General features: G+C 34.4%; 4 protein-coding genes across 7 annotated transcripts; 1 reads left to right on the top strand and 3 right to left on the bottom strand.

The window, feature by feature from the left end:
• The first annotated feature begins 1,295 nt into the window (after positions 1 to 1,295).
• On the top strand, positions 1,296 to 11,063 carry LOC111317988 (mannosyl-oligosaccharide glucosidase GCS1-like). 3 transcript variants are annotated; one of them, XR_016332942.1, is made up of 22 exons: positions 1,296 to 1,628; positions 1,782 to 1,855; positions 2,023 to 2,274; positions 3,083 to 3,251; positions 3,832 to 3,918; positions 4,045 to 4,113; positions 4,229 to 4,405; positions 4,998 to 5,105; positions 5,784 to 5,905; positions 5,993 to 6,163; positions 6,240 to 6,313; positions 7,190 to 7,315; positions 8,032 to 8,099; positions 8,624 to 8,773; positions 8,860 to 8,910; positions 9,170 to 9,226; positions 9,540 to 9,610; positions 9,721 to 9,870; positions 10,071 to 10,162; positions 10,306 to 10,415; positions 10,533 to 10,596; positions 10,700 to 11,063. XR_016332942.1 is itself a non-coding variant. In XM_089753255.1 (21 exons), the coding sequence occupies exons 1-21, from the start codon at positions 1,326 to 1,328 to the stop codon at positions 10,842 to 10,844; spliced, it is 2,619 nt and encodes an 872-aa protein (XP_089609381.1). In that variant the 5' UTR covers positions 1,296 to 1,325; the 3' UTR covers positions 10,845 to 11,063. The 3 variants fall into 3 exon arrangements, 2 of the variants coding, with proteins under 2 accessions (XP_089609381.1, XP_022776307.2); XM_089753255.1 differs by lacking the exon at positions 9,540 to 9,610; XM_022920572.2 differs by lacking the exon at positions 9,540 to 9,610 and having other exon boundaries at positions 6,056 to 6,163.
• LOC111317989 (nuclear pore complex protein NUP54-like) lies at positions 8,479 to 15,081 on the bottom strand. The gene is made up of 10 exons (XM_022920576.2): positions 14,483 to 15,081; positions 14,338 to 14,391; positions 14,030 to 14,089; positions 13,807 to 13,917; positions 13,137 to 13,202; positions 12,978 to 13,064; positions 12,533 to 12,634; positions 12,296 to 12,445; positions 11,883 to 12,015; positions 8,479 to 8,765 (listed from the first exon to the last, which is right to left on the bottom strand). The coding sequence occupies exons 1-9, from the start codon at positions 14,945 to 14,947 to the stop codon at positions 11,911 to 11,913; spliced, it is 1,200 nt and encodes a 399-aa protein (XP_022776311.2). The 5' UTR covers positions 14,948 to 15,081; the 3' UTR covers positions 8,479 to 8,765; positions 11,883 to 11,910.
• Positions 15,082 to 16,591: 1,510 nt separating this feature from the next.
• LOC111317991 (F-box/kelch-repeat protein At1g67480-like) lies at positions 16,592 to 18,874 on the bottom strand. The gene is made up of 2 exons (XM_022920579.2): positions 18,028 to 18,874; positions 16,592 to 17,434 (listed from the first exon to the last, which is right to left on the bottom strand). The coding sequence occupies exons 1-2, from the start codon at positions 18,555 to 18,557 to the stop codon at positions 16,807 to 16,809; spliced, it is 1,158 nt and encodes a 385-aa protein (XP_022776314.2). The 5' UTR covers positions 18,558 to 18,874; the 3' UTR covers positions 16,592 to 16,806.
• A 5,747-nt stretch (positions 18,875 to 24,621) lies between these two features.
• On the bottom strand, positions 24,622 to 25,986 carry LOC111317481 (signal peptidase complex subunit 1-like). Of its 2 annotated transcripts, none has more exons than XM_089753256.1 (2): positions 25,786 to 25,986; positions 24,622 to 24,972 (listed from the first exon to the last, which is right to left on the bottom strand). In XM_089753256.1, exons 1-2 carry the CDS (start codon positions 25,910 to 25,912, stop codon positions 24,779 to 24,781), a joined length of 321 nt encoding a protein of 106 aa, XP_089609382.1. In that variant the 5' UTR covers positions 25,913 to 25,986; the 3' UTR covers positions 24,622 to 24,778. The 2 variants fall into 2 exon arrangements, with proteins under 2 accessions (XP_089609382.1, XP_022775647.1); XM_022919912.2 differs by having other exon boundaries at positions 24,622 to 25,054; positions 25,786 to 25,945.
• Between the last annotated feature and the right edge of the window lie 38 nt (positions 25,987 to 26,024).

Consider the following 26,024-nt stretch of genomic DNA (forward strand, 5'->3'; position numbering starts at 1 on the left):
CTACAATGGCCAATGAATTCGTTATGATCAAAAAGATAGTTTTAATTCTCATCTTGCAGTTTCTCCTTTTTAATTTTTGTTTCTTCTGCTTCCATATTTCTACTGTGAAATAATGAATAGAGCACTTAATAAAAAATAAAAACAAAAAAATATTTTCTCAAACCAAAAAGCTCGCCCCTTAAATGGTTATTAAAAAGATCCAACCACCATGGCAATAATCTCTGAAACCAATCAGGTACGGTGTCTGAAATGCCAACACTTGACATTGTTTTTGGACTAATCCTGTTCTGAGTCCGGAGCCATGCTGGAAAAGCAGGTCCCAATTGGCAGTCACTGATTGCTATATCCCACAGAACCAAGTGGGGAATCTACTCGTGTCTCAAGCTGAAAGCCAAAGATTTGTTCACGGATGACAAGGATAGATAGTATAAATTTGTTAAATTCTGCAGATGAATCTCAGTTATGACTCTTGCATAACGGAATTCCCGTATAGACCCTGTCTTAACAGCAATGTTAGTTGTCCAATACTTTCAGTGATGGTCCCTCTGATCGAAAGATAAGTACAGTACTTCTAACCGTGACAAATTTTCCATGGATTTTGCAAGCGGGCCTGATAAAATGCTGTGCGAGAGATCAACCTCTTCCAAATTTCTAACGGACTCTGTAATTTCACTTTCGACGGAATTAAATGATATATCTAAAATCCTTAATTTGCAAATATTTCCCTACAAACACTTTCGGAATTGGACCAGTTACCAACGACCAAGCTTAAGTTGCTCGAGGGTACTGATATTAAAGAGCCACTGCCTCATTGAAGAATTAAATCTTTATTGTATGAGAGGTCAAGAGCCTGAAGTGATGTGAAATAAAGAGATGGAGGAAGGTCATAAAGCTGACAGCCGGACAAATCCAACTGCAACAGTGATAGCTTGTAGCCAATTTGTCGTTGCCTTACTGTCGTCCACATATCTTAAACCGAGTTATTGCTTAGAAGACAGGCCAGAGCTCTGGCCAGTTTGGATCAGATACCCAAAGACGATATGAACGCACACCAAGATCCAGATAAACCAAGTCTGATCCCTTTGTAGTTTATATCTACCTATTTACACTTGGGTTGTGGACACCCTAACAAAAAGCCCAACTCACCCATCAGTCCGGGACCAAAAACTGCCTCAGTCTCGGTCGGTCCTTCCGCCTTCGCAATTCCACAGCCTTTGAATTTTCAGTTTTTTTTTTTTTTTTTAATTTCTTTTCAAAAGGGCTTCATAAAAGAGTGAAGACCTCCGCTCTACATCGCTCCATTTCTATTGGCCCCTAATTTGAGAATGACCGGAGGCGGTCGACGAAGCGCTCGAAGCAGAACCAAATCCTCCACCGATGTCAACGAGGAAGATGAGGCTCTCTACAAAATTAAACCAAACTCCAAACTCCGCAGAGTTAAAGCTAAAGATCACGACAACGCGCTTCGGATACTCAACGCTAATCTTAAAATCATGCTAGGTTTCGTCCTCGTAGCGGCCTTAATTATCTTCTTCTTAGTTAAGCATCTCATTAATCCAGCTGAAGAAGCTCGGAGGCCTAGAGTCGTCACTCCATTTCCCGCTCCCAAAATCACGGACTTACCACAGGTTCCCCAAAAGCAAATTACTATCCATTTCTTTCTTTCTGCTTAATCTATAGTTTTAAAATGCGAATATAAATGTAAACAGATAGGATTATTTGTTTTCTTTGCATGCGTATATATGTACGTATTTGGTAATGGAGGATTGGATTTGTGGCAGTTTCAAGGAGAGCATAAAGAGACCTTATACTGGGGAACTTATCGTCCTCATGTTTATTTTGGATTTCGTGCCAGGTTCTATCATATTTTGCATTCCGTAGAACTTGATATGCTTTCGCATTCGCTTTATAATTTTGAATAGAGGAGATAAAAATCATGTGAATAATTGTATGATGATTGCTTTTTCCCTAAAAATTATTGTAATTGGAGGGAGGATGTTGATTAGCAATTGTAACTGGCAGGACTCCTCGGTCTTTAATTGCTGGGTTAATGTGGATTGTTATAAAGGATGGGAGGTACTTTATGCGACATGTTTGCCAAGATTCTGATGAGCTGAGTACATATGGTTGGACAAGTCATAATGGACGCGATTTTGGGCATCAACTTCTGGTTGACCAGGATATGACTTTGGCCACAAGTTTCTTGAAATATAAGGAAGATGGCAGTGGCTATGGAGGAGACTGGGCTGTTCGAATTAATGTGCAAAGTCAGGGGTATGTTACTTTATTTCTTATTTCAGTTTTTGTCTTGTTAATTGCATATGTTACACCTGGTGCTTTCTTTAATTGCTTTTAGAAGATAGGTTTGCCAAAGAGAAACATTTTTTCTTAGTAAGAAAGCTGCAGGCAAACCATATTGAGTTATGAAGGACCTCTTGGGACTGCCTTGTGTGACTGGCTCTTTGTATGAGCTCACTTGATCATTCGAGCTCTTCTTGGTAAAGTAAGAACATAGGGTTTGTGTTTGTTATATTTGAATTTATTGTATTGTTATCAGTTGTCAAATCCTCATGCAAAAAAGTGCAATTTTATTCTTGGAGAAATTTTGGCTATTAGAAGTAAGATAAGAGCATCCAGAGGACAATGTTGAAGTTGATTTATAATAGTCCAAGAAAAGGATTAAATAACAGAAAAAAGCATTTGTAAATGTAAAATGATAATGAAGTCTGTGGCTTAAAAATTTTAGTTGTTTGCTGATTTCAAGTTTAGGTCTAGAATTCTTTAGTTAAATTAATACATCGAGGTATATATTGCCCATATAGCTTGCCTTACTCTTGTACTTTTGGATAATGAGATTTAAGTTCATTATTTGATGAGGTTAATGGAAGGCCGGATCAACTATAGCTAGGAGGAACATTGCTCCCTTTCTACATTCCTGCATGCACTCATAATTGCATGTTTATTTTCAAGCTAGAATGACAAGGTGTGCTAAAAACATCTACAGAATGTATTTACTTGCGGGCAGAGCACAATGTTCAATTTTGAGTGTGTTCTTGGCTCACTATTCAAATTTCTTATCTAGGTGGAAAAATGAGATGCAGAAAAATGTGCACCTTTTTTTCTATTTGGCTGATGAAGATGGAAATGCTCTAAGTTTAGGTAGCGATATCTTGGACATTCATGAGAATTCTCTCCTGGCATCAGGGTTGCGAACAGACATTGGAGGTTGGCAGCTACATCTAAAATCAAAGGTAAATGGCAATCTAATGGAAGAGTTAGAAATTACCTGTCTTACTTCTCTTGGAATGAAAATTTGATGCTAAAGAGGGAAAATTAGATCATATGTTAGGAAGCTCTCTTGGCCTACCTGCCATTCATGCTACTATTTACCAAAGCAACTTAGAATCATGTTGCTTTTGCTGGTTAGCATTTAAGGAAGTGACTGACCTAAATTGCTGACCAGTATAATTTGTCTTCTGTTGCTTCAAGATCATACTTCTCACCACTGCCTAATATTTACAGAATCATGTGTGAGTTTCTTAGTTATGTTACAAATTTGAGTACCCTGGATATAAACAAAAGAAGACCTGAATTATATTAGTTAACTAGCCTGTCTTCTCTGGCTGAATCCTGTAATATTTCATGAAATTGTTAATTGACTAACCTAAATTTCCTGTCTAAAACCTCTCACCAATTGCTTGCAAGGGTTCAATATCTGGATTTTGCTCGATAAAAATACTGGACTTCAATGAATTTTTGTTTTTCCATTCTTTTTTCTCTTGGAAGTTAATACTGATCTGGAGCGAACTTTCTTATGTTTTTCTTTTGCAGGCTGATTTGGAGGTACATTATTCTGGCTTCAGGACACCTCATATCCACAATTTGTCTGATCTTGTCCAGGAAAACCTTGCATCCCAAGTATGTTAAGTTTTCATATGCATCCTATATGTCTTCAGTTGGTAGAGACTTGGACAAAGTTTTTTTTTTTTTAGTTTTTAAAGGTTCTAATTCTTGACTTCTTTTGTTTCGTTTGCCTTTTACCAGTTGCTAAGATTTAGTCAGCTGCAGCTACCTGATATCTATCAAAGTTCTTCAAACATTTTAGTTTTTCAGGTAATCTTATGTAAACAGAATGGGTACAACATGTCTTGAAACATTTTGCATTCTTGAAGTTAACTTTGGTTTGTCTTTCTGGTATACCTCATCCTTTTTTTCAATTTTTATGCAGATTTCTGGGAGGATTCCTCTGGAAACAGATATTGTCTTTGTATCTGGAACTGGTATAAATTCAAGAGTAGAAGAACGCATAAACAATCTTGCAGGTATCTCACTGACCAATCGACTAAAAGAGAAACAAAGAGAATTTGATGCCAAATTTGAGAATTGCTTTCAGCTTGCTGACAAGGTATTGAGTTTTGTTAAGTAATTTCATTCTTCATGTTCTTTGGTTCTTCACATTTTATTACTTATTTTTTGATCTCTACATCATACTCTTTCCTAAATTGTCTTACTGCCACTTTGATATCCCTTCTAGTCACTTTAGGTCATGTAGGAGAAGAAATATAATTGTTTTTTTTTTTTTTTTCATGTATCGGGTTATCAATGTGGGGAGTTGTTTAGAATATTTGGCCTTGACCACAGCTGCTTTAAATTTAAGTTAATGAATCATCTATTACGTTGTTTTTTTGCATATGTTGTTGAATAAAGAGACTCATGGTCTCATGTTAGTCATTTCTGATGCTACATTCCCTCATGCTATCTAGAAATGAAATTGTTCTGCCTTATGTATCAATCATGATAGTTTACTTGGAAAATGGACTTCTTGCTAGTTCATAGCTTTTGGCCATTATTTTGAAACTCAACAGACCAAACTAAACTATCTTATCCTCTTTTTTTTTTTTTTTATTTTATAAGTTTGATTGACATGGTGTGATGATATATTGTTTTGGCTATTAAGAGTTCACCAATACTCTGATGTTTTACCATTGCACTTGCAGCTTGATTCTAAATCCATTACTGTGGGCAAGGCTGCTATTGGAAATATGTTGGGTGGCATTGGCTACTTCTATGGCCAATCAAAAATTTCGGTTCCCAGAAATTCTGATGTGAGTGACTTGCAATTATTTATTTATTTTTTTAATTGTAATCTAAGGTCTTTTTTGGAGACATTTTACTTTTGGCTTGACCATTCTAGTCGTTATATTTCTTTGCGGCATAATTCACGTTTTGCTTTGTCCTAACTCTCTCATTCATGCCTCAAGAACGTACTTTTGATTATTGGCTATTGTTCAGTTGACTTTTCAGTTCACATTAATAATTATGCAAGAGCAATATATTCAATAAGCATCAGGGTGTAGGATTACATTGATTTCTGATTTCTTATAGGCAGTCATATTATGTCTTTCTCTGCAATGTCCTTTAACTGTAAAATTAAATTTAGTCCTATATGATGGTATATCATTCAGTTCATCTTCCTTCCGGTCTCCACTGTTCTTATTATTTGAGTAATTGTAGGGGTTTTATTATCAAAGAGAAAGGAACAACAGAGATCAGGAAAATTTAGTGATCAGATACTTGGTTCTTGCTGTTTGTTAAGTTGGTCTATGTCTGTTTCTCTGTATGTGTTTATTTGTGTGCTATTTCTCCCTTTTTACTTTTTCATTTGTGCTTAACTCTATTTAAACAAAAAAGAAAGGAAAATTTCCTAGAGCTTGTATGCATAATAAGCAGTCAGTTGTTTATCTTGTTAGACAAAGTCAAACAGTGGGCTGTTTCTCTTTCAGGTTAAAAGTCATGATGATTTTCTTCTATATTGGCCAGCTGAGCTATACACAGCTGTTCCAAGTCGACCATTCTTTCCAAGGGGATTTCTCTGGGATGAAGGTTTTCATCAACTACTAATCTGGTTAGTTGCACCTTTTTCTAAGATAAATTTCTTTTGCCACTGTCCAAACTTTGTTTCTTCAGTACCACTCAATCTATAGTTGATTAGGATGTATCATGCTTATCATGCTTGGGGCATGTGCCTGCACATATGTCCACAAATGTTGAGCAGGCGTTGGGATCTTCATATAAGCTTGGATATTGTAGGACACTGGTTAGATTTGATGAATATTGATGGCTGGATTCCTCGTGAGCAAATTTTGGGTGCTGAAGCGCTAAGGTAACTTGCAGCAAATTCAAAGTTCCAAGTTATTTCTGGCCGTATAATTCTGAGGTGTTCTATGGTTTAATTGCAGTAAGGTTCCAGCGGAATTTGTTCTACAGCATTCAAGTAATGGAAACCCACCAACACTAATTTTGGTTTTACGTGGTAAGTTGTTTTCAAATTAAATTGTGCTATAATGCTGTTGTGAGGGTGATCTAAGTCCGAGTCATGTGACAAGGAAGTATTGCTTCAGTTTCATTGCCACAATGATGCAAGTATTTGAATAATTCATGAATTTAGTAGGATTTGGTCCTAGGCTCTCTTGCAATGGTATGCTTTTCAGCCTAGTGTATAACTTGATAGTAATCTACCAATACTGGTTTAAATGACTACAGATTATTATTCTTAAAGTAAATGGGAGGCGTTTTAGTCTAACTTCTTCTGTTTATTTTCTGACAGAGGAACAATTTTGAAGGTTAAACATATGACTCTCTTATTCCTGATAGAAAGACTGCACATTTCACATATGAATATGATAAAGATTGGATCAGATCTGTGGTAGCTTGAAAAGTTGAAGTCTACTGGTCTATGCTTTTGCTTTGGAAATTTGATTATCATGCTTGGACATAGGTTGACAAACTAAATTTAGATTAGGTTCCAGAGCTGGAAAACAACCATTTGGATAAAAGTGCTAGAAGATGAACATGGATAATAAACAATTTGGTTTCTGAAAAATGTATGTTTTCTGAAGAGTTGGAGATGCCTCCCCAAATAGCAGAAATATGATAGTATCTTATGATCATACATGTGCAGGCAAAGAGAAAAAGTGCATGGAGTGATGGACATGAAATCAGACTTCTATGTTGCTTGTGTTTTCTTATTTTTCAGTAATCATAATATTTTTTTTGATATGTTATGATTGCCAGATATTTAGTAATTTGAAATCTTATTTTGCTTTCTTTAGTCTGATATTCATTATTTTTCCTGGATTAAGATTCTCTACACATAATGTGAAATGTAGTATGAAATTGTCTCCTCCAGATCTTGTTAATGGTATAAAGAAGAACAAGTTCACAGCCATTGAAAGCAATGAGATCATTACCTTCCTACGGCAGGCTTTTGTTCGGCTCGAAGCATGGTTCCAATGGTTCAATACTACCCAGTCAGGTATATTACTAGTATTTTATTTTTAGGAGGGGCTTGGCAGAAAGAATATGATGATGGCAGTGGTAATCCTTCCACTTTTATTTATTTCTCTTTTTGGGGTGGGGGAAGGTTGGGTTTCTTGATAAATGTGGTTGAAGTGTAAGTGGCACTAGAATTAATTTTCTGTCTGATAAGTTTATTTATTTGCATCGACAATGGCCTTATGATATGATGTCAAATGTAAAGCAGGCAGAACCAGACCAAACTTTCTCAGATTCTAAGATTCATACTCACAGCATTTCTCCCGTGTTGTTATGTTTATAGTCATAACTTTGCTAAAGCAACAAGTTCAGGGCAGATGACAATATGGTTGAGGTTTAAGCAATGTTATTCAAAATGTAGCTCAAATTTATACAGATATAAATGACCAAAAATTCTTAATTTTTGTCTCATATTTGCCTGTAGAATGGTGATCGTAAAATATTAACATGTAAAAACAGCAAATGTGGCTGGGCATGAGGCTCTCTTGTGTTTGTTACACAAGTAACTTTTTGGAAGCACATTCATGGAACTGATTTTTTTTGTAGAAATTATTGTTAGATATTTATCAGTGTTTAATGCCTTTGCCATGGATTCTTGGAGTAGGCATTTTGAATTGTTGAGAACTTGAGACATTGAAATTTGGCTGTTTGTAATCCATCCCATCTTTAATTCTGCTGTTATTTTTACGATCACAGGGAAGGATATTGGTAGCTATTATTGGCATGGGAGAGACAATTCAACAATTCGTGAACTAAATCCAAAGGTTCTATTTTGCAGCATTTCATAAGACATTGAGAGTCCTAAGTAAACATAACTTTTTGCTTTTTTTTGAAGCTTTTAAATGTGTAAATGATTTATATTTTTTCTCAGAACATGCCATGGTAGCTATGTTTCTTGGAAAATACATGTTTTTCTAACGGGGCTTGGGCCTGGGGTCAAAGCAACATAATTTTATCCGGACAGGATGCCACACTTTTGCCCTGAACCATTTAAAAGTAAAAAATTTTTTTGATATTTTTGAATTTGGGGCTACTGATTGGATGTTTCAGGTACAGTCGGATTCTGACCTTGTCTAATGCCTAAGGGCTTTTTGAATCCATGGTTTTGGAGACAAGTTAGCTTATCCAAGCTTTTTGTGGAGCTTTGTTTAGAACAGATGGTTTACCTTTTTCATTTAAAATTATATAAGTTTGATTTATAAAAAACATAAAAATTAAAAACAAAAAAGAAAGAAAACATGTTTACGTAAACATTTGTTGTAAATGGAATGGATTCTGCTCTCTCCAGGCACTTTCCTCTGGGCTGGATGATTACCCTCGTGCATCACACCCAACTGAAGATGAGCGTCACTTGGATCTTAGATGTTGGATGCTTCTTGCAGCAGATTGCATGGATTCCATTGCAGGATTAATTGATAAGGAAAATAAACCTGGAAAGGTAGAAATACAGTAATGAGACAAAGCATCCTTAGAAGTATCAGAATTTAACTATTAATAATATATCTTGAATTTGAATTGGTGCAGGAGTATGGTTCTACAGCTAAGCTGCTTTCAGACTTTGATACTCTGAATAAGGTTTGTCTTGTCTGAGTTGGTTCTTATTACTTTTAGATGGTTGGTAATGCACAATTCTTTAAAGTTATAATATAAAACAATTCTCTATGGTATTGTTATTCTACAGTGATTTCCTTTTTTTCTTCCTCCCATCCCATCTGTCTCTGCAAAGAGCAAAGTATTAAAGTGTGTTAGAATATTTTTCAGTGTACATGAGACAGTCCTAATTGCTCTTAGAATTCAGCTTTTTCATTTCTCACTTGTCTTGTTGTCTTACCAGATGCACTTTGACCATGCTTCTGGAGCTTACTTTGACTTTGGAAATCATACAGAAAAGGTATGCTGCTTGCATTTTGCTCTTTTTAGATAAAGTATATTTATTTGGTAATTTATTCACAAATGAATCATTCGTGTTACATGTTTTCCATTTCATCTGGCATTATATGCCGATGAGACTCAGATTTTGTGCACATACTTTTTCTACTGTTAGTGATATATTTTTGTACTTTCTGTCCAGTGTGCTCATTAGTTGATAATTTGGACAAGTCTCACGTATTTAATGCACATTCTAAACTCTATCTTAAGCAAGCAATTGTCTTTTGGTCATTGAAATTTCCTGGTCTATTATGTGCCTGTTGTCATAAATGCAGTGTCAACTTTCTGATTCAGCATGCTAAAATGTCACAACATTGTAATGTGAAGATGGATTTTTTCTGTTAAAGTATGTTGCCATTCCATTTGCTTAGATCTCAGGTTGAGAACTTGAGTTACCTTTCTTTCTTTTTTTTTTCTTTTCCATTGAAATTAGCTCTCTGCTGATACTTATTATAGGTCCATTTAAGTTGGAAAGAAGTGATGGTAGGAAATAATCATGCAAATCGAGAGCTTGTTCGGGAGGTATTGGAAAGGCCAGAGCTGAAATTGGTTCCTCATGTTGGTTATGTCAGCCTTTTCCCATTTATAGCAAGAATTATTCCACCTGTAAGTTTCCTAGATGGTCTAGTGACCAAATTAATATATTATCAGTTCTCTGGTGCTTTTGCTATGTTGTCTTTGTAAATAAGTTTAAAGCTTCCTTTGTTTTGTCTTTTTTACTTTTCATTCATCATTTTATATTTCTTATGCTTTTCCTCTTTTTCATTTTTTTCATAGAATTAAGATATTATACTTTGTTTGCACAGGAATCATGGATTCTGGAAAAGCAGCTAGACCTAATTTCAAACCGGAGCATCTTATGGACTAATTATGGACTCCGTTCGCTTGCCAAAACCAGGTAATCCTGAATATATATATATATATATATATATATATTAGTTTTTCTGTTAGCTCTAATGCTAATAAGATTACATTATCTTCCTTGTTTTATTTGCTTCAATCAATGAGTGTCTTTCTTGCACATTTTCTTGCATGCAATAGCTCCTTGTACATGAAACGCAACACACAGCATGACCCACCTTATTGGAGAGGTCCAGTTTGGGTGAACATAAACTGCATGATTCTTTCTTCGCTCCGGCATTACTCCTTAGGTAAATGATCAAAAACAGGAAATTATTCAGAAAAAAAGAAAAAAAGGAAAGTTGATAATTTTCATTTTAACTTTGGATGCCTCTGTTCCTACTGATCTATTGAGAACTTGTATGCAGAGAATGGACCGTACAGAGACAAAGCCAGAGCCATTTATGATGAGTTGAGACACAATTTAATAAGGTACCCGTTCACATCCGTTCAGTGTCCACCTTATGTTTATTACTATGCCCAACCTCAAGCGTTTTTTAAGTTCAATTGAAATCCTTTTGGTACAATGTTGCAGAAATGTAGTTGAAAACTATCACCAGACCGGGTTCTTCTGGGAACAATATGATCAGAAGCAGGGAAAGGGAAAAGGTGCACGTGTATTTTCCGGTTGGACATCGCTTGTGCTATTAATCATGGCAGAAGTTTACACTGAAATGTAGGACATTTTGATGTAACTTTTTTTGGTGGAAAAAAATAGTGATTTCGAACTGCAGTAAAGTTCTATAGAAAACAGGTAAAAAGATATGCATATTTGCAGGTTTTCCTTGCATCTATGCCAGGCATAATGTGATAATGTGAATGCTTCTTAACTCCTTTTATTGTACGCGTGTATACTGTATACTTTTTTATTACAACTGGATTGGAAGTTAGGATCCTCAGCCTTGAAGTTAGCCCTAAATAATTAATTGGTTATACCGCATACCCTATAGCAGGGTTTACTTTTATCTTGTCATGAGAGCCCAAGTAAAACCGACAATTGTATGCTTTACTTCTGATTTTTAGTTATGCATTATGTTTTCTTTAATTCAATTTACTTCTTAGAAACTCATCGAATTCAATTTTATTTGAGTTAACGGAAAAATTTAACCAACTTGAACCAAGCCAAATCATTAGATCAATTCTAAAGTTTTTATATATATATATATATATACCTCTTAAGGCTATAATTATAGAGGCGTAAATGGGTCAGACCCGGATAGCTTAGGCTAAGTTTTATCATGCCTGCCCCTTAGTGACTGAATCTCTGACCTGTTTAGGCCCATTCATATAAATACAACTATTGGCTCGGCCTAGCTATAAACTTTGAAATCTTAACTCGAGTTCCGCCTGAAGAAGGTTGGACTACCATAGGCCAGACTACGACTGATAATGTAGTAGTAATACCCTTGACACTAATTGCTTGGAATCAAAAAGATGATTCAATAAGGGATATCTATCTTATTAAGCAACGACCTCGAAGAGTCTTCAGTCAGGGTATCCACTAATTTTCTAACCCCACCCGTGGAGTCCAGCTCCTTAATCCTCTTCAGGGGGGAGAACTATTTATATTTGGATAATTATCTAATTCTCTAATGACCAAAGAAATGATCATGGTACACTTGCATCACTGAACGTTGGTGAGAACCGTCTAAACAGCAACTTTAAATTCATATCCAATCCACCAACAAAATTTTTAAAAGGGAATTGCAAAGAATCACCAGAGTTGTCGGCCCTGTAGTTCACATCTTATGTCATATCTGTGTCTTCAGCCATTATTATCTCCATATCTCTGATATCCCGCTTCAGCACGTTGCCAAGCCTTGCAATAGCCTCTGTCTGCTGTTGTAATACCTGTTTCCCAGAAAAGATCATTCATATACAAGTTGCAGATTAAGTATTTATATAAAGGAATGCAATATGCAAAAACCTTGAACACAAACATCAGATTCTGTAAAAATTTACCTGAAGATGTATCATGGTTGTTAGCTAAATCTATATTATCATTGCAAAAGAAAATATTGATAGAAATGACAGGTAACTATTCTTTCAAATAAAATATCATAAGAATGCACTTGCAATAAATTTTTTTCAAGATGTGCAATACAAAAAGCTTTAAATTGCTCAGTCATACCTCCTGCATATCAGCAAGACTCTGCTCATGTATTTTAGCTGATCCTGGAAGATAAAGAGAACCTCCAGCACCAATAGCATTAGCTTGAACACGAGAAACAGTGAGTAGATTTTGAACCCTCCTAGAAAGTTCTGCTCCAGATCCTTTCAACTGTGGTTGCATCTGGTTGTCAGTACAATCTCTTGATGACAGTATAGCAAATGCAAAATAAAAGGATCAGAGGATAGGAACACTAGCCTGTCTAGTTATTGCAGCTAACTTCTCAGCCAATTCAACTTCCCCTCTCATTAAAGGCAAGTGACATCCCTTACCCTCTAATGCTTCCACTATTCTCATCATCTTTACACCACCATACAACAAGAAAAATCAACATAAGTACACCCAAAAGATACATATATTCTTGCAGAAACCATAAAAAATTCCCCTAATACATAACAGCTAACTCCATATCCAGCCTGACCACACACCTAAGGCAGTTGTAATTACTAGCATAGAATCAAGCAGATTATCTTTTCCTTTTCCTCTTTATTTATTTTGTTGAGTTTTGGGGGGCAAAGTATCAAGGAAAAAAAAAACAGGAAGAATGGATTTTCAGCTCAACAAAATTATGTTTCTGATCAATGCCTAGGTTCATGCCAATCATTTCTAATTGGTACTAAAAATTAATCAAAATTTGTCCAACCTTTAAGAGGCGCCTTTGGAGGCTTTGCTCCTTTTGTCTCATTCTCTGGATCCACGGAAGAGTGTCAGCTTGAAAATGCCTTTGGAGCTGCAAAAATAATAGAATGTGAAAAACATACGCCAGACAGTAACCAAAAGAGACCAATAAAGAATACAGTACCATTTTTACATTGCTCTGAGTCATTAGCAATCTTTCAGCATCTGAAAGGATGACTTCATCTTGTAGCTGCCAGCAACCCAGCATTACAAAGTCAAGAGTTCAGCCAATAGAGGCCACTCACAAAATAAAATGACTAAAAAGTGAAAACGCATGGTCACTGGAAGGACCAAGCCTTGAGGCACTTTTAAGTACGCATACGATTTCAAAAGTACACATCTAATGTGTACATTAGATTGCATTCATCACGTTTTCTTCCAAACACTTGCAACAAAACCAATAACACACTAACTACACCGTCTTGCCAAAATTAGTAAAAGCTCTCCCATTTCAATTTCCTTGCATGTAAATCTATATTTACTTTATCCTTATCCAGTATCTTTCAAGGTTCCATGCCGTTTCTAAAAGCCAGAGGTACTGAAAAACAAAATTCCATCGGTTTGGAAATGCAAAAGCACAATAATACATGAGATTCTTCCCTTCAATTAGTTAAATCAGGACAAGCCCTGCTGAAATTGGCTTCATTCAATTATCAGTATCAAAATCTTATACAAATGCACACAATTGCTATTAGGATCATTTCAAATGAAGATTTTCCAGACAATAACAAAACAAAGTAACAACACAATGTAGATAAACCCCTCTCCACATCTCAAATAAAAACAATAATTACCTTCAATCGCTGTGAAAGATCCTTAAAACCCTGAACAAGCTGAGGCCAGAGTCTTTCCCGATCAGCACTCTCCATACCCTCCAGTTTTGCCATAGCTTCCGCCCACATGATCTACAAATGCAAACTATCATCCAATCTTAGTAAAAGTGGGACTCAATAAACCAAACCAAAAAAGGAGAAAATTAGCGGTAAAAAGTGCAGAAGGAAATGCTAGTTAACTTACATCTGATACACCAGTTGGCTTTGCCCTGAATTGCGGGTCTCTTACACTAAACAACAAATGCTGCATAAGAATAAACTTAACCATCAATATATCATGCCAACCACCTAAAACCCTAACGCTTTATTTGGTTGCATGGAATGAAAATGAAAATCAACAAAAAAATGATTCGAAATATTACATTTCTCGCAGTTAAAAAACCACAGGAAAGAGAAAATGTAGCTTCGGGGTAACAAAATTACAACTGTTCTTCCTCTTGATTTGAATTAAAAACAATTAAAATCTGAATTAAGCATCGGAAGAAAACGAACCTTGAAAGCGTACTTAGGGTTCCCAGGCTCCTCCTTGTAAGCGTCCACAATTGCCTAATGATGAACCAGAACACTCAATAATCAAATAATTGAAAGAGACCTAGGCTTAGGTTTTAACAATTTTAAAAGAAAGAAATTTAATTACTTGGATATCACGATCGACAAGAGAAAAAGGGAGAGGAGCGACGGGAGCCATTTGAGTTGTCAATTGAGCATTGGGGAAAGTAGTGGATGACGGAGTCTGGAACCCGAACCCACTAGAAGGTGCCGCTGCGGCTGGCTGTTGTTGCTGAAATAACGGAGTCTGTTGCTGTTGAGTTTGAGAAGAGAATGGAGTGGAGAAAAGAGAGGAGCCGCCAAAGCCCGTGGCGAAAGACGGCGTCGACGGAGTGCCAAACGCAGGCGTCAAAGACGGAGTACCAAAGGCCGGAGTCGAAGATGGAGTTCCAAACGCCGGCGTCGAAGGATTGCCGAAGGCAGGAGTGGAAGGAGTGCCAAACGCTGGCGTCGAAGAAGGAGTGCCGAAGGCAGGAGTAGAAGAAGGAGTGCCAAACGCTGGCGTTGAAGAAGGAGTGCCGAAGGCAGAAGAGGAACCTTGAGCTCCGAACATTGTTGGATTCACTTGATTTTCGAATTTGTTGAAAGCTCAAATTGTGGGCGCCATTCGAGGGTGAGGTTCAATTTGCTGCTTCGATTTTCCACTTTCCAGTTTGAAACTTTTATTATTATATTATTATGGTTAAAATTACAATTAGAGGGTGTTTGGCTGACGACTGGGAATATCAATAGTGAAGGGTGCTGTTTGGATGCATGTGCCCTGCATGTCACGTTGGTAAAAGAAAAGGTAATCTTGAACTTATAAATTATGGAGCTTCTTTCATTTAATAGGTTGGTATGTTTTTTAGGTTGTAAATAACTAAATGTCGATTGTGACAAGTGATAAATGGTCAGACCGACTCTGCACTAATGCAAGATTTTATGAGATAAATTTAGATTAAAGTAAGTTTTTTCATTTTAATGAAATAGTTAATGCAACGAAAATATTATATAATTAGGTGATAAGAATATAATAAATCTCAGAATGGCTGATTTTTGGCTTATAAATTGTAAATTTTCCCTTATTTAATAAGCATATTTTTTAGCTAAAAATGTCAACCCAAGACATATAAATTATTTATTTTATTTTATTCTATAAAGTAAGTCAAAGCCAAACGTGCCTTTGAAATCGGTTTACCATTGAGGTGCAAACGAGTTTTTGGCTAAAGAGCTTGTTTTTGCAGTAACTTAAAATTACTTGTCTATTTTTATTATTTTTTGGACATTTCAATACATCAATAATATTTTTTTTACATTAATATTAAATAATTACATTTTTAAATTACATTTTTAAACACATTTTTTCAAATTAAGTTTTTCTTAAACCATACCAATAATATTAAATTAGGTTTAAGTGACATTTGGTGTGAGTAATCTTCTAAAAATAGAGTAATTTGAAAATTTTATGTGGTAATATATTAAATTATCAAAAGTGATTCTATCATTACTTGTAGAATGATTTAAATTCAATCTAAAAAGGCGAAAAGCTTAGATGAAAAAAAAATGATCTTTCAAATTATTTTAAAATAAATTTATTCTTGAAATTGTGTCTACCCAAATATATTCTATCTTAAATTTTAATTTTTATAAGTAACCTTCTATTTTTAATAATTTTATTAAGACAATTTATATAATCGTTACATGTAAATATGTTAATAACTTTGAATTATATTCATATTTAATATCTTACAAATTTCTGTAAAACAATAAATTCTTATTTTATAAATTATTTATTTAATAAAAATTAAAATTGTTGCTTTCTTTTAAGTACTTTTATTATTAATAGTAAAATTATTTTGAATGTTTTATTTTGACAGATTTTTCTTATATAATATCAAAAATAATAATTTAAAATTAACAATAATATTATAATGTTACATTAAATATAATAATTTAAATCATTAATAATCAAATCATCATGACCAGCTCAAAAGTAATGCCAATACGTATTCATTCCACTGGACGCTCAGTGGCGTTTAGTCAAAATTTTTTATACACCCAATAGTCGTTTTCCCCTAGCAGGAACCAGCCGAATCTGTATATTCCAATCCATGCCGCTGCTAGTGTAATTTTTATTTTAACAATACTCGAGCATATAAACTAAGGGCAGGACGGAAGTCTACAGATTAAAAGAGTATTATCAACCAGGAAAATAAAATTGTAAACAGAAATCAAATTAATTAGTTCAACATCAGCAAGATAATCTAACAGAAAGTTTTGGAACCTGACAATGACATGTTCATTGTTCCCGTACAAATAAATTGCCATAAAAAACTTAATACAGTCAAATGAACTTAATGAGAAGATTCTTTGCACATGGACAGAGGCATTCTGGACTTGATGGAGATTCTTAATTATCAGACAGTGATTCTTTCAAGCTTTGATTGTCACACTGCAAAGGCACAAACCAGAAGGCTTTATATCAGAAGTCTGCCATTCTAAACCAGGGGCTGCATTTGGATCATACAAAAGGGTATGGTAACCAGGGTCTCCCTCCACTGAGAATAGTAAAAGTTTTCCATCGAATATACCGAAACGAAACCCTATATTTGTGCTCCCTGTCAACGGAACAGAAACCATCTTCCAGGAATTGTCCTCCGGGTTGAAGATTGCCAGCTTCCGCTGGTTCTTCCACTCCATGCAGAAAAGCTTCTTCTCTAGCACAGCATGGGCAGTGACCATGACACAACCATTCTTCATCTCATACCAAGTGTGCTTCTCAGGGTTGTACACATCCACAAACCTTGAGTTTCCGATAGTGAAGCTTGACCTTCCACCCAAGACATAAAGTTTTCCATTCAATCCACATGCAAAACAACCCCCGCGTGGTCGGCGTAGACTTTCAATAAGGGTCCAGTTATCAGTGTCGGGGTCATACACCTCTGCAGTGGAGAGGCACTCACCTTCAATCCCATACCCTCCAACAACATAAACAACGCCATTTACCTCTGCGCAAGCAAAATCAGAGCGAGCAACATTCAGGTCTGCTAATTTGCTCCAACTGCAATCATGAAGATGTGTTAAAACCAACAAGAATGAAACATGTTGCAATTCTTTTCACGCCTGTTAGGCAGGGCGAAGTGGAAATGGGAGGGTGTTTCTAAGAGTAACATGGAATTGGGGACCATTCATATTGTCAGCCGTGGTCAATTCACACAGATGAAGACTTTCAAATAGTTATTGAATGTCCTAACCAGTAAATAATATAACAACTTCCCAACCAACAAGCAGTTACTTGTCTATTACTAATCACAAGTTAATCTGATGATGGCCAAAAAAATTACTAGTTAATTTGATAATTGTTCAAAATGGTAGGCTAAACTATTTGAGATTCATTAAAACCAATATAACAAGAGGGGCCATTCAAGAAACCTTAATTTAAATTGATAACCTACCTTTTCATACTTTGTACATCGATATTGAAACAGTTTTTACGCCAACTCTTTTAAGTTAATAACCTACCTTTTGGCTGAAAGAAATTAAAATATTAAAAAGGATTAAACCTCTTCACTGTATCCAAAATGGTTCAGTTTTTAAAACCAGTCATAGGGAGAATTTCAAGCCTCATATTAAATGTGCAAATCAAAAACAAACCTGTTGAGGCAAGAATCATATTGGTAAACATCTGCCGAGGCGGAGGCAGTCCTGTTGATCACCGAATAGCCTGCTATGACAAGAAGCTTTCCATTAAGGACAGCTACCCCAAACCCAACTTTTGCAGGTCCAGGCATTGGTGGAAGCAGCCGACGTTTCTGTCCCAAACAATCCAAAACCTCCCAGTGGCTTTCCTTCCCTTCAGAATCCATAATTAGAACATAAAGCCACTCTTCAAGCATTCCAGCTATTCTTCGCTCTGTTAAGAATTCTTTGCTTCGAATGAATGACCTCCACCTCTTGCATACACCACCCATGGCGGGGAAGCTGGAACGAGGAACAAGAGTAAGGCAATACTTGGCCACATCATCTGAAAGCCCTGGAAGCAGTGCGCTGTCTGATTCATCAGTGGCCTGAGATGATGAATGAGGATTGCCTTTTGAATGAATCAGTATATCTTGTTTAACCGGAGAGGTGAGACACATATTGGTTTCAGTGATTCTCTTCTTTCCTCTCACAAAAAAAGGCATTTTCCAGATGATTCTTGTATTCGGTACAACAAATATATCTCCCAAAGAACGCGTTAATATTTCTAAATGCTCATCAACTAATTAAAGAAACTCATGAAATCCATCACCTATAGGGATTTTACAGCACCAAGGCATAAGCGATGTTGCAGAACGGATCACTTGAGCTGTGAATGCTGAGGATACTCTATGCTTCGTCCAGTCTGATTCAGGTTCCATGCCAGAGGCCCTGCTCTTTGGGTAGTTACTTCCTGTTGCACTATGTAAAGTTCTCTGCACGCCTCTGTACCCGTTCCTTTGCCCACACATTACCCAAATATCTAAATACAAGAGTGCAAACTATACGAAATTAGCACAAAGATAGGAAACCAAGGAAAGAATTTTATCTATGCATCATAGTCAAAGAAGTCAGAAAAATCATGCCTGTGAAGGCCATAAAATTCAGCAAGTTTTAGCCCCCAGTTACTTCCATTTTTATTGAGCCAGTAATCACCTGAACATATAAAGTAAACTGAAAAAAAGTCAAGTTAAATTGTGCCAAACCCAATTCATACAGAATAAGAAGTTAATAACGTCAATCATGACAGCAACAAGAACATTTTCTCTACAAAATACACAACTTATTTTGACCAAACTTTTATAGCAGGTAGCAGCACCCACGTACTGCTTGGAAACATCCAATGCCAATCACAAGAACAAAATAAAAAAAAATTACTAATATTGGTAAAACAAACCCTCCTCTCTATGATCCCAAACTAAACTCCAACATGTTGCCATTTATTACCACAGATGAAAAAAGCATTAGTTTATTTGCAGTGGTAGATAGACGAATGAGAAGAACAACAACTCAAAGGCCTTATTATATTCAGTTAACGTCTAAGAGCCCAGATCTCGATTTCACCTACCCTACCCACCTACCAGACAGAATGTGAAAGCCAACCAAAACTTGAAGTAAAATATTGTCTATATATGTAGGATTACTGCCTTTTTCTCTTAAATTGAAAAAAAAAAAAAAATCAACCATAGCTAAAATCATAAAATGAGTTTTTAAGCAAAAAAATCATGGAGAGATCAAATATAATTTCCTCAATCATAATAAGCATATCACAGAAATATAAAAATTAAAGAAAAGGGCAGGTCAACAAATTAGAGCAGTCAAAGACGTGGGTAATCAATAAAAAGCTTGATTGAATCCTGGACTGGTACAAGCAAAAAATTAATGAAATCCAAATTCTCTGAAAAAGAAAGGTTAGGAAAAAAACAACAAATAGCAGAGTGCTCCTCAAAGCAAAATATTAAGACACATTAGATCTGATAATGAACACTAAAACAGCTTAGACAAATGAAAAAAAAAAGATAGATAGATCTGAGATAAAGAACAGAAGAAAAAAATAGTTTAGAAGATAATGTAAAGAAAGGGTTACCTGGAAAATAGGAAATAATGTGTTTGTGTTATAAGATAAGCAGAGAAGGAAGATTGGTGCGTGTTTTTTGATGCAGATGAGCAAGGGATGAAGTTATAAATATGTATAGGCATAAATATAGCAGCAAAGATCGAACTGACAGGGCGCTATCACGTCAGTAATGAGATTCCTACCCAACCCGAGGCGGAAAGACACAGCGTTGTTATTGTGTTCCCAAACCAAAGGAATTGCTATTGTTTGCTATTTATTTGTTCAAATTAGACTAATGGGAGAAGAGACTTTTTGGGTCTAATTATTGGGGGTTTGTAATTGTTCGACGCCGATTCTTTGTTGGTTTTATTATTATTATTTTTTGGCTGAAGGATCCCACTTCGGTTAGATTTTTCATTTTTTTATCAAAATTATTTATTTTAAGGAAGTGAAATTCGCATTTCTTTTGTTCAAATATTATTTGGATGATAGTAAAATTGATTGTGATGAAATTAAAAATAATAATAATAAATATTATAATTATGATTAAAATTTTTTAATAAAAATTTTTTATTAAAATTAATATTTAAAATTAATTAATGATGTAATAAATTTAATTATATCATATAAAAAATGTGATAAAATTCAAATGAGCACTTAGTAAGAAATAAACGTACTTATAATTAAATCACGTGCTGAAAATGTTTGGACTAAAAAGAACTTGAGTGAGAAAAGATTTACGCTGGATAACATTGACATGGTAAATTTTCTAGCATATTTCACTGACTGAAGTGATTACAAACGTTTCAAATAAATGAAATGCATATATTATAGAAAAATTTATTAAGATTTATTATGTTATATATTTATATTTTAAAAACATATTAAAATATATATTAAATTTTAAGATGAGAATGAATAAATTTTAAATTTTTTATGAGATAAAAAATGAAGATAGGTAATATAAAATCCCTCATATCTTATATATATATATATATATATATTTAGTAACTAAATTTTTTATTAAATAACATAAAATTTTATTTTAGATTAGATAAAATTAATATATTTTTATTTAAAAAATTGTATAAATGTGTAAGATAAAAAAATTATGTTTTTTATTATTATTTTTTAAAAATTATGGATATAAAGATTATAAATGCGTGTTAAATACTCACAAAATAAAGATAATGATATATTTAAAATATTTATTAATTATGAGTCTATAAATAAATATAATATAAAAATTTTAAAATAAGGATGAAGAATGCACAAGTGGTGTATATTTTATTTTTATTCTATATTTCTTTCATTTCTAGTAGAATCCATAGATGGTGTTTTCATGAATATAGGAGTTTGACAAGGACGAATGATTTTCCAAGGTTTCTGTTTTGGCTGCTGGCAGGGTTCACCATATACAATATCTGTGGTATCCCAAGATAAAACAATCAAAGTCGAAGAGATTCACTTGGAGTCGGCATTCCATTCATGCCATGGACTTTTCCAGCATCTTCACTCTCTGAATGGTTAACGATTAATCCTGAGACATGGGATGTTAAATTAAATTCCTTGGCATAGAGCTTTGGATGTGCACGTTCGTGGTCGCCCCTAGTCGACAACCTAAATCCACGACGCCTTCAACAGAGCAGTTTATTTACGTGTGTGGTGTATGGCATAAGCATTGACGTAATTTCCGTTAAAATGCGTGGGCTCGTTTTGTGAGAAGATAAAAAGGTTTGTTTATCTGTACGGAGAGGGTTGGTGCCTTGTTGGAATAGTTGGTCAAGGGTGGTGGAGTCGGGTCGAAGTTGACGGCAAATGGGCGACTTGGATCTTGGTGGGACCAAAGTGGGGCCAGTTTTTGGTTATCTTGGTATTTTGAAAAGGAAATAAAGAGAGGCGTTGTCGGGCATAGTGATGGAGGCCTGGCCAGCTCTAAAATCTATAATTGGTTCAGGAATCAGGATAGCTGTGCGAGGGAATGGTGCCTTCGTGCTGAGAACAATTATAGCGTTTCCACCCACATTTGCCCTGAAGTATCCAACTTCAAATTGAAAATAAAAAATGAAAAAAAAGGACAATATACAAAGTTTATGTGCCATTCTTTTCTTTATTCCAATTTTCATATAGAAATGTCATTGCCAAGTTGCTTCTTATTTCCGTTTAATGCATCACTTCACATGCTCTCCCAAAGTGCTAAATAATTACTCCTTTCCTCTCAAAATAATTATTTTTTATTATTTTTTAGTCAAAATTATTTTATTTTGATCTTATTTTTAAAATATAATTTTTAAAAATATATTTAAAAAAATTTGAAATTCCTAGTTTATAAATCTTATTTTTAAAATTTTATTATTTTATTAAAAATAATGATCAAATTGAATTAATTTAATAAAAACAATAATTATTTGATAGAGGGAATATCATTTTTATAGAACGCTGTCATTATCTGATTTTCTCGTTTATAGGTTAAAGCCTAAACAAGAAGAAATGGGTTCAAAGACCAGAATGCTAACTGAAAGCGAGCCAATCGGGAATTAAAAAGAGTAGGTTTGGTAAGCACGTGAATGATAACACTTCAGTTTAGACCACAATTAATTCAAATCATGAATAAAAAAAATTAAATATTTACTGAATTTTTACTTTTAATAATTAAAATATAATTTTTGATAACTTCAATCATTAAAAAAAATGCCTGATAAAACCTTGCAAACAAATAATTATTTTCTCCAATTTTTTCTTGGCAGGGGAGTTTGATCTTATCTTCTAGTAATATTTTTAATTTTGGGTCAAACAGGTGCCCCTGCCCCCGTTGAATATGGTTCACAAGTTTTTTTTTTATTTGACCTCATTGTCACATCCGACGCTGATCCATCACATCAAGGATCGGAAATTTCATTTTTATTATCTAAATATTTTAATGTTCGATAATTATTTTAAATTTCGAATAATTTTAAATTAAATTAAATTAAATCTCATAAAAAAATAAATTTTTTTTATTTATAAGATTTAAAACTCAAATTTTATTTTAAAAAATTTGAACCACTTACCACTCAAATTAATAACTCATGTTTATTCTATGATATATGGCCACTAAACAAAAACCAATTGCCTGCTTACCTTTTCAACCGTATAATTTTTGACCTTTTCAACAGTGTAACATTTTGAACCTCACGTCGCTATACGAAGTTTTTCCTAGAAAGTTTATATATATATATATATATATAGTCTAATTAAAAAAAAAAAGTGAGGGGAGACTATTTCATTTTAAGATTGGGATCTGAGATAGCTATGTTGTCCAAATTTCGATTCTTATACAAGTTTATTTATTTTCATTGGTGTAACTTGGTTTTTATTGCATGATTTAATAGTAAATTTAAATTATTCGCTTATTAAATCTATAATTAAATTTAATTAATTCATATAAATACATTTAAAAATAATGATAAATTTGAATTTTGAATTTAAATATTTATAATTTCTTTTTTTATTTTTAAATTACATTTTTTTATATAAAAAATAGATAATGATTCTTAAATTATAATAAAATATTTAATATGATATTTGAATTTTAAAAATTTATAATATAATTTTTGAATTATAAATTTATTAATTAATATGATATTTAGATAATTATTATTTGTACGTCATGTATCAATTTTAAATAGTTAGGATGAATGTCACATTTATTAATAAATTTATAATTTAAATATTATATTATATATTTATAAAATTCAAATGTCATATTAAATATTTTGATATAATTTAAACATCATTTATAACATTAATCCAAAAAAAAAAGTGGCTCGCTAGATTCTTATACTCCCTCTGCATTTATCTTAGGCAACCAATAAATACAAAATCAAATTAAATACATTGGACTTTGTAGACAACTTTATCCGTAAGAACAGAGTTAAGAGTCCTTGGCGCACCAAAGGATCATTAATTCTTAGTTGACCCCAAAAATATGTTCTAATCCAGTGATTATACGTCAAGCGAGGGTTGACGCCAACGGAAGTTAAGGATTGGTTGAATTGATAATGATTAATACTTCACTCATATAAAGTCTAAATTTGATTTCCGGGGCGAGTAATTTCTTTTTATGGTTTTTCGTAACTGCCTGAGATTTATTTTTTGTCGTGGTTGGAAACTTGGACTTCAGTTGGCCGTCACTTTAAAAGCCCAAACCACCTGTACATTCCATTGCTGTAAGATTACCATTGAAGTAGCAAGAAAAGTGTCCTATCAGTTATGTTGATTATCGCTAAAGGTTCATGGTCGCGGAAAAATGTGAATGTCCAACCGATTTGAACAAACATGCTGGGCAGCAGATTCTATTTCCAAGCGCATGCTCCAAAAAACCATTGCCCAACTTATCCTAATAAAAAAGAAGCTTTAAATCATCTTCATGTTTCTGCAGCCAGCAAAACAGAAGCTTTTTTGCTCAATACCATCTACAAAGACAACAGATATTCAAATTAATTGTCCTCAGCTGCCGCAAATGGGGTCCTAGGTTCTCCAAAGCCAACAAAATTTAAGAGCCACCACAATTAAATCAAGGAAATTTAAATCACAACCAAAGAATAAAAAGAAATTCCCATCTCCGCTTCCAGTATTTGATAGCAAAGCAATTATGTAATATATTAAAGGCGTCAAGAAGGAAGGGAAAGGGATGCATAAGAAGTACTCTCTTCAACTAATTGTTTTCATAGTTCAAAAAATTAGGAGAAATCAAGTAGATTACAGTATCCATTGATGCACATAAAGGAAGAAAACATCAATTCACCCCCTAGCGAACTCTAATGATGATAAAATCAAGTTAAAACGACCCTACTTCTTGATCGCTTTCTTCTTCGAACTCACAGCCACCTGTGGCTTGGGATACTTCTCAGCTTCACTGGGATCCAACCAATTGAGTGGGTGGCGGTTGAAGAAACGCCAATTTGGAACAGTAATCAATGTGGTGAGAGTCACACCACCGGCATATAGGAGAATCATCATTTGAAACGATCCCAAAACATAACCTGCAACAAATGCAATCATCGCAAACCCCAACAGCATTATCTGCATTATCTGCTCAGCTAACTTTTGCCCTTGCCAATCCATCTACAATTAATTCAACAACATAAGCCAAACTCTAAGTAACCACAAAAACAAGCCCTAAAGTAATTAAAGAAACTATAAGTAACTAGAAGTCCATGCACGCATCCATACTCAAGCTTTATCAGAAGTATGAATATCTCCTAGAAAAACTTCTAAAGCAATAGTCTGCTTATTTTATTTCCGATTCCGCTATTATTGCAGGTATCACCATATGCAAATTTTGCTATACACATGAAACCGGATCCCCAAATTGGTTCCTTCAAGTACATTCGATGTTAAACGCTAGAGATCATTGATTGTGATTTGGGAGCGGAGATCGCTAAATCAAAACCCTAGATGCTGTTTGGTTAGCGAGCAATCAAAAGAAAATAAAAACTTAAATCCATTGAGTGGGTTTTGTTCCTTATAATCTAAGATCATGAAAATCACTCGCGATCAGAAGACAGGAAATCGAAAATCAAAAAATGATGGCTAAACATCAGGGCTGTGTTTGGTTTCAGAGACAATAAACTTTAAATCACCCTCGCCTTCACAGTGCGAATGCCCATTCCCGTTCATTTTTTTCTCAAAATTCATAAATTTCGATCAGCAAGCAATTAAAACTAATCAAAAAATTGAAGAGAATAAAAAAAAAAGAAAGAAAAATAGGAAAGAAAAGTTAAATCAATTAGAAAACCCAAAATCGAAAATTGCTATTTGCTGTCCAATGAGAGAGTAAAAAAGGTAAAACTTACCTGACGGTGAAATAAGAGAGCGAAGAGAGGGAGAGGATGTCTGAAAGTGGAAGTCGATAACAAGAACGACGAGTACGAGAAACTGAAGAAAGTTAAGTACAGGTTTTAATACATTGAGAACTGACATTATTTCATGGCCACAGGATCCAAAGCAAGACCGGATACTATAGCCGTTGGATCAAATTATCACAACTAGATGCAACTTAAAGTATGTTAGTCCGTTGGAATTTATTGGAGGT

The sequence above is a fragment of the Durio zibethinus genome, chromosome 2 (genome assembly GCF_047325235.1).
Source record: "Durio zibethinus cultivar Kanyao isolate XHJ-2024 chromosome 2, ASM4732523v1, whole genome shotgun sequence".
Lineage (NCBI taxonomy): Eukaryota > Viridiplantae > Streptophyta > Magnoliopsida > Malvales > Malvaceae > Durio > Durio zibethinus.